General features: G+C 43.7%; 1 protein-coding gene across 11 annotated transcripts in view; it reads left to right on the top strand.

Moving 5' to 3' along the window:
- The window catches only part of Arid1b (AT-rich interaction domain 1B), a 356,041-nt gene that overhangs the window by 98,355 nt on the left and 245,307 nt on the right, over positions 1–12,379 (top strand). For all 11 annotated transcript variants that reach the window (XM_087642968.1, XM_087642981.1, XM_087643042.1 and 8 more), the window contains 1 exon segment: positions 6,252–6,401. In XM_087642968.1, the coding sequence (XP_087499094.1) occupies positions 6,252–6,401 (150 nt within the window).

The raw sequence follows: 12,379 nt of genomic DNA on the forward strand, positions 1-12,379 counted from the left end.
CCTCTGCTGTGCCAAATTCACATAAGTAGGAAATGAGCAGTCTTTTATAACTAAAATGTTTAGAGGAAAATTCATTACTGTGTCACACATATACTTTATCTCTAAAGCAGAATCTTCTTCCTTTCGTGCCCATGTTTTATCTGAAAGCACTCTGTAGACTTTATAGACCCATGTGTTGATGTCCTTGATGGGTGCTTGGGAAGGACTAGAATACATGAACATAAAACTACATATGTATGTATGAACATATGTGTTCATACTTACGAACATATATTTTCATAATATGTATGAACTTAAAACTCTACTATACACTTGAATGTTAATTTTGTACACAGTAAAACTTGTTCAACCTGGGTTGTAATGGAAAGTGTTTCACTACCAGTGAAGGTCTGTCTTAGGAATTCTTAAATAATGCCTTTAATTGGCTGATGTCTGAGGTGGTAGAGGACAGACGGAAATGTTGGTGGAGGCTCTGTCAGAAACACTGTCAGTCAAGAGACAGGCCCATAGAGAGCAAGAATCTGATCTCATAAAGAAAAGGCACTGGGTTTTCTTGTTTGACCATGCATTTATTAATCTAAGTTGCATGAGAACTAGGGCACACTCCATGAAGTTTGACAGAGTTAATTTTATGAAAATTAGAAGAGTTACCACTTTGTAAAATGGATAATAATGTTGCAGAATCGCTGTCCTAAAGAGGTAGCATAGGCTGGAAATACAAATGAATGTAAGAAGAGTCTAAATCAATTCATGAATAATAGATTCATAATGCTTATTAAGAGTAAATAAGGGCTGTTCTGGACAGATCCCTGACTCCTGGAAATTGAGGTTACAAGAGACACTATCATTTAGTTCCCACAGCCATAAAGAATATTCTCTCTGAAGAACATTGGTATGACCTCTTGTTCATTTGTGCTGTGATTTGCCAGATAGAAAGCAGTTGGACCTAGAGTAAGCTGTGAGAATTTGTTGGTCATGAACAATAACTGGAAAGAAATATAATGCAATATAATGATGTCTGTTGTTTTTTATTATCTGAAGTCCTTCTATTGAGTGTTCCTTACTAAGAAAGTTTAGTAACAAATTTGCCATTGAAAAGGGCGGTTGCTAGCAACAAATGAGAACTTTTCCTTGTTTCACAAATCAAAATGTAAATCTATGTAACTACAGGAAAGCCTAAGTTTCTTGGTGGGGGTGGTGGGGGTCGGAGGGTGTTGGTTTGCTAAGTCTTTCCGGGTTTGTTTGTTTTTGAGTCTGAATAAGCAGCAGTGTTTGTGATGTAGGTGAACCTGCTGGGATCTAGGGAACAGAAGTGGGGGTGGGGTCCACAGCCGAGGGACCTGGGGCTCCTGTGCGCTGTCACCTATTGGATCAAGGGTGAGGCAGTGCTTTGACCCTGAAATGACCCTGCTCTGTGTGTGTGTGTGTGTGTGTGTGTGCGCGCGTGCGCGCACACACACGTGTTGGTCCTGGTGAAGTCAGATGAGAAGACTTAGCGCATGTGCACGTGCACATCGTGCATGCTGAACACAGCACTCATTCCTTGAAGACTTACCTGTCAAGCATGAAGAACTAGTCTGAGGAAGTTGTGGAGTAGTTTCTCTTTAGAGGAGCCTTAGAATAGGTGCGCACTCTCTTTCCCTCCCCCCTTTAAAATAAAAACATGAAGGAAAAAAGCACCTCCAATGTTGATTCACAGCTGTGGGAGGACATGTTACCTTTCAGCAGCCTCCTTTAGGGTGGGCTTGTTAGCATCAGCACCCACTCTTGTAGCTGGTTCAGCCCTGCATCAGCTGAGTATCTGAATGTCTTGCTGTTTCTCTCATGCATGGAAAATATTTCATATTTCTGTGAACTCAGAAGCCAGCAGAATTTGCCTCACCTGAATGGAGCTGTTGAATTTAAGGTTTTTTGTTTTGTTTTTCCTGTGATTTTCTTTCAATTGTGTAGATTTTACCTGGAAGGGACTAAATCTACTAATGAAAAACAAATTACAGTGATTTCCGATATTAAAGGTAAATCACTACAGTGTGTTTTGTGTTGACTCTTAGCAGACAGGAGTAGTAAATAATCAGAAATGAGCTGCATTTTGTTCTAGAGTCAGGAAAAGGGTTTTAACCAGACTAAAGGTTTGATAACATTGGTGTATTCTGTAGCTAAGTAACTCTTTGAACATGTGCACCTCCACATTGTCATGTTAAAACAGCCTGATGAGTGCTTGTGGCTTTACCCTAAGTCCTGGAAGTGCATGGACGTCTGTTGTGGGGGCCAGTGTGCTTAGTGGCCCTGTCATGTTTTGACTTCCTTTTTCCCTTCAGTGAGTTTGCTGCTGATGGACATTTAGATTTCTACATTTTCAGCATACAGAATTAAACACCCAGCTGTGCAAATGTTTGCTTAGTTGCTTCTTTTTTTTCTTTAAGATAAGTACCTAGAGACAGAATTCAAGGAAAAGAGATGTTGCTTCTATACACACTGTGACCTAGCTTAGAGACTTGCTTTTTTTTATTTGAATAGAAGTCATAATTATTTCAGTGTGCCCAGTTGCTCTGTAATTTTTCTTATGTGAAATAAAAACCACCATTAGGCACCTAGCTTGAATATGTTAAATATGTGTATTAAAATGCCTGATGGGATAGGAACAGAATCCTTTTCAATGGATGCTTTGTATTGTTACTGTATGCCAGTTCATAACTAATACACAACACACACACACATGGCCTCATGCCACTGTCATCTCTCCTTGCTTTCTTTCTGACTTAACACAACACAGACATTTTAGATTTGGAAGATTTTGAAATGTGTGTCTTGACACTGTTGTGTGTGTCTGATGCCACCTTTCTCACTGTAATATAAAACTCAGTTGTGGGTTATAATGGTTGGTCTCTCCTGTTTGCCTTTCATGCCAGTTAGAGTGCTTCTTCTTGATAATTGGAACAGGACCCTACAGAGTCGTAGTGTGTATGGAGACCTGCTGGGTTGAGAGGTCATTGATAAAGAGGGAGAAGGAAAACTTGGATGGTTCATTAATTTTGGAATATGAGCAGAAAGGCCAGGCATGGTGAAGTGAAACACGGGGCCCAGTGGAGACTCGTGTTCCTTATAGGGATAATTTCCTGGAGGGAATACATGAGGAAGGTGCATCCCCTTCAGACACACCTTCCTTCTCCCATAGAATACTCCGGAACATTCAGCTTTTATAAGAGAAGTTGTTATTTTCAAGTGTAGAAGTATCTAGAAATTAGTGAAGTAGATTCTTTTTTAAAAGTCATGAGTAAACACTGGGTCCCAGATATTTTCTGGAGATTTCGCATTAGCTTAGTTTGGTGATAGTCTTAATAGAGTAGCCATGGGCTGGAATAACAGGGCGTATGGTTGCAATAATGACTGATGGCTGTCGGGTCTGGGTGTTGGTCCAGTGCTGACTTCTACTGGTGGATGGAGTGATCTTGGGCTCAGGTCTGGTACTCAGCACAGGTGACAGCATTTGACAAGTTTAAATTTCACATGCTGATAGCTGACCAATTGGCCGCACTCATTGATCAGATAACTTTGCAGGGAGGTCCTCTGACAAGGTTGCTTTGGTGTTGGATCAAATACACACACAGTCCAGGGTTGCCCACAAAGAACTGGTCATTGTCCTCATGGTAAAATGAGTTGGTCAGGCCTGGGGATGATGCTGGTGTTGAACTTGCCTGCTCTGTATTAGGGTGACACTTGAGGCAGAAAAGCCTATGGCTCCAAATCTAAAATGTGGCACATGGTACTGTCAGTCTCACATGCATGTTACCGTCTGGTAGTCTTTGCTCATCTTAAATGTGGTTATAACAGTCGAGGTTCCCAAGACTCTGAAGAGCCAACATGGACCTTGCAGTGTGTCCCTCATGGATTAGTCTCTAACCCTTTGACACTTCAGCAATGCCTGTAGGCTTCTTGGGCCTTAGCACCACAGAAGTAATATAATGGGCTAAACAAGTCTGAGGTGGAGTGGGGGGCAATCCTGAGTACCTGGTGGCCAAGTCCTGAGAAGGTGACAGTGGGCTCCTTGGAGTAGTTTGTTTCATAACAGTGGTATTTTATTTAATAAGTCTGAAAAAGCATGTAGTGGGTGTTTGAACGCTCCACTTCTAAACTGGTCAAAACAAAGCCAAGTAAGCAGTAAAGAATTGAGCCTTAGTTCCAGCAGTAGGTAATTGCTTACCATGTTGGAAACTTAGTTCTTAAAGCAGTGCTTAGGAGGTAGGCAATGCTACGTTGCAGCCTTGGTCTGGGCATCTACCTAGAGCCCAGATTATGAAACTTCTGGCTGCCACAGTATGAAATCATGACGTACCCCAACTTTACAGCTGTATGTGCATGACGATGATGCATGAGCCATACAGTTTGTCTGACTTGTAAGGCAGAGCACCCCTCCCTCAGAGAACACCTCCATATGTGTGAGCGTTTTGGTAACATGGAGTCAACATGTTAGAGCTCAGCTCCTAGGGGAGTTGTTGGCTAAGCCTTATAGACGTCTCAGTGCTGGCGGATGTGTTAGCCCCACTGCTTCAAATCGCACAAGGTCGCCCTGTGAAATGGCATTGTTATGGAATCAGATGTGTGGGCGCTGACTGCGAGGCTGCGTGCTCAGTGCTCTGGAGCACACTGTCCTAGGCTGTGGAGTTCTGCTTTTATGGATAGTCTTGACTTGACTTCATTCATTGTGAAATATCAAAATGTAAAATAAATAAAGCAAAGATTTTAGCAGTGCTTTTTTTTTTTAAAACTCACCTGCTTGTAGCAGCCTACATTCTGTGTGGTGGAAAGCCCGTGTAAACTATTTGACCATACTTCAAGTGGTCATGGCAGGGAGGCTTTGAACAGTTGGCCTGGATTGTAAGACAGAGGAACATGAGCCCTTTTGCATTATTTCCCTTTGACTCATTGTCTGTGCTGTGAATTAGTGCATTGCCTTAGAGGCAGACATTTTAGTATCACTTCTTTTTCTTTGCTCAGTGTTTTTGTAGATAATTTGCTCTATAGTGTGGACACGGCCCCCTGGTTTCTGAAATGTGGGCTCCTGGGGCTGACGTTGATGCAGTCCTCGCATGGACATATTGTGGTATCACCAACAGGATGACTCCGCCTGCAGCAGCTCAGTGCACTCATTGCCTGGTTCTTGGTTTTCTTTCCTTCCTGCTCTCCTAATTGGGTTGGGGGGCACAAAGAGATTTCTGGGGTGGGGATCACCTTGAAAGAAGCTAGGAAGTGCTGTCAGGGCTGTAATCTCTCATGAGGAGGCCTGTTCTCTGAGCAGTGAGAGGCTGGCTGGTTTCTGCTGGCTCTGGTATTTGTAATACAAGATTCTTTGTTTTTACCTGCTCTGTCAGCTAAGAAAACTCCTCTCTACTAGACGTGCATCCTTCAAGAATCCATATAGGTGGTATTATTTGATACACTTAGTATCCTCTGTATCTGTGTTAGCTCTTCATTGCTGTCACAGAGTCTGAGGCCATACTCTCCAATGGAAAAGCAGTTTCTTTCTCTCCCAGTTTTGAGGGCATAGGCTGGTCCTGCAGCTCTGGGCCCCTGACAGGGAGCACCTCATGGTGGGAACATGTGATACAGAACCCTTACTACTGCATGGATGGCAACTGAAGCAAGTGTGACTGGGGCTGAGGGGCTGCCCAAGGTGTCCTAGTAGGCCCAGCTTCCTGCACTTGGACCTTCAAGCACATCTAAGATCAGGGAGTTTTGTTTGGTGGTAATGGAACACACTTTCTCTTAGCAAATGCTGGCGTCATCCACCTCCCACATCTGTTACAGACAGGGCTGGGGTGATCTGACCCAGAAGCGCACACACCATACCTTGTATCCAACCACAGCCTCCTACAGTGTGTGAATGAGTTAACCTGGACTGTGTGAACTCAATGGAGTTTGCCCGTTGTGTGGAGATGGAATTGGAATTAATGTAATACATGCTTGACTCTTGTAGCAGGAACATTTTAAATGTCAGTGTCCAGGAAGGAAGCCCCTGCCACTAGACTTCCATGACTTATCAATACTTGATAGCTGATACAGTAGCATGTCAAAGGCAATCCCACATCATCAACTTCAGGGATAGCATGTGAACAGAAGCAGAAAGTCAGTTTATCTAACGAAGACAGCACTGACTTGAGATTCCTTTTCACACGAGGGAGTCCAAGCCATAGTTTAGTTCATTCACCCACACCTCTTCAGTTCCTCATTTGTTCTGTTTGACTTTCTGACAGATGCCACCGCAGTATGGACAGCAAGGTGTGAGTGGTTACTGCCAGCAAGGCCAGCAGCCATATTACAACCAGCAGCCACAGCCCTCGCACCTCCCGCCCCAGGCACAGTACCTACAGCCACAGTCCCAGCAGAGGTACCAGCCACAGCAGGTAAGCAGAGCCACTGCCCCTGTCATGTTTTCTCCTGCAGGTCTGTGTCCAGAGACTGATTACACTCCGAAATCCTCCTGCCCTTAGAGTTATGGGGGTTGAGGCGCTTCTTTTCAAGACAGAGTTTCTCTGTGTACCTTGGCTGTCCTGGAACTATGTAGACCAGGCTGTCCTCTAACTCAAGAGATCTTTCCACAAGGCCCAGCACTTCCCTCTATCCTTCCACAGTCCCTCATCTCCTCACCATATGCAAGAGATTAAAGACCGGGAAGAATAGCTTTCAGTAGCTGCTTGCATTGCTGACTGGTGGCAGTAGGAGGTGTCAGCTCCTTTCACATTTGTGTCCTAAAATCTTCCCAAAGGTGCCCTTCCACTTAGTAGGCCTGGTCAGGAGGGGTTGCAGGTCATGTGACCATGCCGGCTGGCCCTTTATCTTGACCTTTTTAGGTCGGATGTTAAGTGCTGCAGCGTGGGAACATGGTCATTCTGCTGAGACTCACTTAGAAGCAGCCACTTGCTTCTAGAGCATGGGGTACAAGCAGTGCGACTGCTGTGCTGTTCAACAGTCTCTGGGGCTTTCCTCCCCGGCTCTCCTTTCCCTCTGGTATTTTGAGGTGGGGGGTTTCACTTGCATGAACCAGGGTGGCCTCGACCTTTGACCCTTCCCCTGCCACTGGTCACCTGGGTGCAGGGACTGTGTGCTGCAACCACACACAGCTAGTTTCTGGTTGACATTAGACCAATTAAACACTTGTTTTGAAGACAGGTAAGATGGCTGAGGGGGTAAAGGCTCCTGCCTGAGCCTAATGCCCCAGACTCCAATCCCCAGGACTCACATGATAGAAAGAAACTAGACTCTCCAGTTTGTCCTCTGACCTCCACGTGCATACGCACACACAGATACATAGGTGTAATAGAAATGAGTAAGTATTTGTTATTGGACTGTCTATTGTATTTACATAATTGAAAAGATAGTGTGGAGTACGTAAGTATTTGGTGAAATGATTCCAGTTCATCTTTAGACTATTGCTCTTGAGTGGAGCAGGCAAGTGGGAGGAGCCGAGAGCCTTGCAGTGAGCCCAGACAGAGCGGTCAGCAGTCCGCTTCTCCTGTGAGGCAGCGGGCCTCCCTCAGCCCACACTGCCCTCTGCACTGTCTCTGTTGTGCTGGGTGTGGAAGGAGGACATGAGCACACAGGCCTGCTCACTTTTTAAGGGCTTCTTTATGGCAGGAATAGTCAGTTGACTATGTACATGTGTATAGTTTATACATAATAGAACTTTTGTACTACCTGTAATTGTGTGTTCTGTGTGTGTACAGCTATGTATACTGGAGTGCTCATGCCCATAGAGGAGTCGGATTCTGCCTTGAGGTGCAGTCATGAGCCACCTTAATATGGGAACTGGAATCTAGCTCACGTCCTGAAAGAGCAGCAAGTGCTCCCAGCTGCTGAGCCGTCTCTCCAGCCCCATGGAACTTCATTTTACCGGGGTGCATTTTAAAGTGTACTTTAGGATTTGCCAGATGCCACATGACTTTGATTATAGACTTGTAAGGGAGTTTATGACTTTAGGAGAAAGCATATCAAAACCACAGAGAGTGAAGACATTTGCGTGTTTTAAGAATGTGAGCAGCCAACCTAGGGTTTGTGGAAGTGGGGTGTGCAGTCCTTCAGTTATCTAGCCCTCACCAGTGTGCGAACATGTTAAAGTACTTATATCAGTTCCCTTTGGTGAGAGTGACTGCCATCTGTGCCTTGAGAGATAAGGCTTTTCCAGGGCTTTCAGAGCCTTACTGAACTCCTCGTGGATGCAGGGCGCTCGGTCACTTCATGCAGATACTCTGCAGACAGCCTGACTCACCTTACACTCATGTGCCTCAGTGAACCTCACTTGTACACCTGTCATTTCCTCAGGACCACTCTCCAGATTTACTTCCTTCATGAACTGTTTCACTGATGGCTTCCAGAAGATGGCAGTTAGTCAGTTACTACCCCTCACATTTAAACATGGACAGCATGCCACAGGCAGGGCCTGCTTTAATGAGTACTATCTTAACTACTTAGTCTAGGGTTTCCTTTTGCTGCTACCACTGTTTATTGACGTGAATGCAATGAAGTATATGAAAAGAAACAGTGTATTTTTAACCACAATGGCTCATTATAAAAATGGTCATTTAAAAAAGATTCTGAGTAAAACCAAACATGTCAGGACTTTTTTTCTTACCTTTTCTTTTGTTTTCTTTTGTTTTCCTCCTCCCCCTCCTCCTCCTCCCCCTCCTCCTCCCCATCCTCCTCCTCTCCTCCTCTCCTCCTCTCCTCCTCCCCATCCTCCTCCCCATCCTCCTCCTCTCCTCCTCTCCTCCTCTCCTTTTCCTCCTCTTCCTCCTTTCTCTTTGTTTTGTTTGTTTTTTGAGACAGGGTTTCTCTGTGTAACCCTGGCTATCCTGGACATGCTTTGTAGACCAGGCTGACTTCGAACTCAGAGATCCACCTGCCTCTGCCTCTGCCTCTGCCTCTGCCTCTGCCTCTGCCTCTGCCTCTGCCTCCCAAATGCTGGGATTAAAGGAGTGTGCCACCACTGCTCAGCTATGTTCTAACTCTTGAGTGTAAAATATCTGAATTTTTCAAAGTTCAATTTGATATTTAATACAATGACTCTCTTAAAAAAAAAAAACAGAAAAGTTTCTTGCCATCTTAGTTACCCCTAGCCACGCCGTATCACACTTTGCCAAATAACCTCACTATTATAGATACATATGTGTACACACACACACACACACACGCACACGCACACGGAGATTACATGTGTAATTCTGTAACTCCTGCCCTCTTTTGTACAGTTGAAGATGTACTGTAAGCTGTGTTTATCCCTTTACTCTTTCACACACTCATTCACTCACATAGATTTTCTAGTGTTCCTTTCCTTCCTTTATAGCTTTTTTGGGTTTTATGGCCATATCATAATGTATTTAGTCAGTTCTTTTTAATGACGTTTAGATCGTTTCTAGGTGTTTCCAACAGTGTTGCCCTTATAACTCCTGTATGCTTTGTTTCCTACATAGACAAGAGTATCTGGAGGGAATTCTTACAGGCAGCTCTGTCAGAGCTGTGGAGGGTGTCTCCCTTTGTGTCTACCATGCCTGAGCACTTTTCCCTACTGTCATCAGTGCTAGGCATGGTTTGGGTCTGAATTTGAAAGCATTTTTCTTAGCATTTTTCCTGAGCTGTTTCTGTCTTTTAATCTTGATTTCTTTCATTTTGGTTTTAAACTTGATTTATGAAAATTCTGTGCATTTTGGTGGGCTCCCCAGGAATCAGAAATGCCCCCTCCATGTGCTCCTTGGTTTGTTCTTGTTTGTTATTGTAGAAACAGAGGGTGCTGGGGCTAAGGAGATGAGTGGTGGGCAGAGGTGCGCCTTATGACTTGTGCTTAGTCTCTCAGGACCCATGTGGTAGAAGGAGAGAAGTTACTTCCAGAAGTTTTCCTTCACCTCCATACATGAACGCTATGGTACACATAAAATAAACAAGCAAGTGTTTAAGATAACCAGGATGAAAGCGTGGAGAGTGCCAGGTCCCAAGTTTGTTTGTGGATGAAAGACCCAGAAGGCCCTGGTGTGGGTGTGGTTGGAATGGTGTCACTTAACCTGTGTCTATCTGAATCTAGCCTCAGGAATCGGATGAGGCCTGCCCACACCATGGATGGCCATTTGCTTGTTTCAAGTCACCAGTTAAAATTTGATCCCTCTAATGGAGAGGGGCCTTCTGCCATTTGCTCAGTTCCCTTGTGAGAGCTGTTCGAATTTCCTCTGGGCTTTTGTTCTTTTCTGTTCGGTTTTTTATATCGTATTTTTGTTTGTTTGTTTGTTTGTTTCTTTTGTTTTTGCTCCTGCTTGGTATGTGCTAGTTGCATATCCTTAGTGTTCTTTCTGGAGTTTTCTTTCTTACGTTTTGCTATCTAGTGCAGCCTGGCCAGAATGTCCTCTTCTACCTTTGCTGGCGTGTCTTACCATGCCTAGCCTAATGGTTTTCATTACTTACTGTTTTTTTTTTCTCCCTAATTTGTCTGTTTTTGTTGTTATTGCAATCGTGTCTTTTCTTGCTTTATGTATTTTTCTTCGGAATAGATAGTTCTTAAGAAAGTGGAAAAGCATTCAGAACAGTGCGTGCAGTTAAGCCCAGCCCTGAAAGGCCAGAAGCATGTGATACTGAGTATTTTTTACTAGCTTCTTGTGCTACAGGCCAGGGAGGATGCTGGCCTAAGGAACCCAGGGAGCTTCTTGGGAGGGAAGGAGGTTACTAATAGTGCTGGATATCATGTACAAGAGGGGTTAGGGAATGAGAGTCAGTCCTCAAGGCCCTGGGGAAAACTGGGTGACTGCTAGTTTCATAGCTGGCAGTGGGAATAAAGTGGCAGGCAGTTGACATAAGTGATGAGGCCAAATGATCATTGTGCCTTTGCAGCATTGTATGCTGAAAGAACTGCCCTGCCATCCCAGCCGTTCTCCATCACACCTGCACATCACACCTGCACATCACACCTGCACTACACCACCTACCTACTCACTCCATTTCTTCGGCAGCTTAATGGTCCCTTTACATTCTTCAGAAGCACTGCCCCACTAGGGATATCCCTGTGCCTTTCCTCTTTTGTCACTGTTGTAAGTTGTATTCTTACATTGTGTTTTCTAGCCTCTCCCATTGTGTCGTTGGAAGAAACTGACAGGCCAGTCCTCTTAGTCTTAATTATGTGAAAGCCTTTGGCCTTTCATTGTTACATGTAATCTTCACATGTGTTTTTCTTTCTTTTGGTAGCTGCCCATTGCTGGGCTAAGGATGGTCCCACTTTTCTAACTTGCTAAGGTATCTTATCCATGATGGAAACTGAATTTTCCCTTTTTTTCTTCGTTGTTTGTAGAGAAGAGCATTTATTTTTCTCATGTACAACTTCTTTCTGTGCTGTGTGAACCTCACTTATGGAAATCGTGAACTAGCCTCAAGATACATTGTGTGTGTGTGTGTGTGTGTGTGTGTGTGTGTGTGTGTGTGCACGCACATGCTCATATACACACAGTTGACTCTGTTTTCTGACATCTGTTTGGGTTCCTTACACAAGTGTTTGTGAATGAGATTGAGCTGTAATTATCCTTTAGAATAGCTGGTGTCTGTGGCACTTTGTAAGTAAATTGCAGACTTGTCTCTTCTCTGTTTCACTGGAGGAATTTGTGGTGTTTGAAATGAATGGTCTGTCCTTCGAATGCTTTGCAGGAGTGCCCAGAAAGCCATAGCAAATGATGGCGTGCTTAATTTTCACCCTTTGTTTCACCTGGAGATTTTAACTCATGATTCTAGTTTTTTGTATGTGATTGTAAGTTTTTCTAAAATTGGTTGCCATGTAAGTATTCTTATATTTATGAATCTGGTTATTTCACTTTTAACTTTATTAAAATAAGTTCATAGTCCTTATTAGCATAATCTTTGTACGATCCAGAGCTGAGGCATGGGAACTGACACTTTCTTTTACTCTTTTATTAACACTAATGAATTGTCCATATTAATGGGCTCTGATGTTTCCATCATGCGTGTAAGTGCCATTGATCATGTCCCTCATCTCCTCCTAACTTCATCCCTTCCCAGTTCTTCAATCATTTATCTTCTCTTCCAGCTCATCTAGTTAAGAAAAATCATTTTTGGTAAAAGCTTTTCCAGACATCCTTGGCCTTTGTCTTTTCCATTAATATGTATGTGTGTGTATATGTATGTGCATACTTATCTATGTATGCACACATCATACACACATACGTATTATGTTTTGCTCCCTCTAGGGTCTTAGTTTCCATTCTTCTGATGTCTTTTCTTTTCTCAGGTGTATGTTTAGCGTCTTTGGACCCTTTAATCTCAGATTACAATATTTCTTCTAAGCACTACACTGGACCATTTTTCCAGCTTTGATGCCATTGTCTTTGTCTTTTATTTC

The sequence above is a fragment of the Rattus norvegicus genome, chromosome 1, assembly GCF_021556685.1.
Source record: "Rattus norvegicus strain SHRSP/BbbUtx chromosome 1, alternate assembly SHRSP_T2T, whole genome shotgun sequence".
Lineage (NCBI taxonomy): Eukaryota > Metazoa > Chordata > Mammalia > Rodentia > Muridae > Rattus > Rattus norvegicus.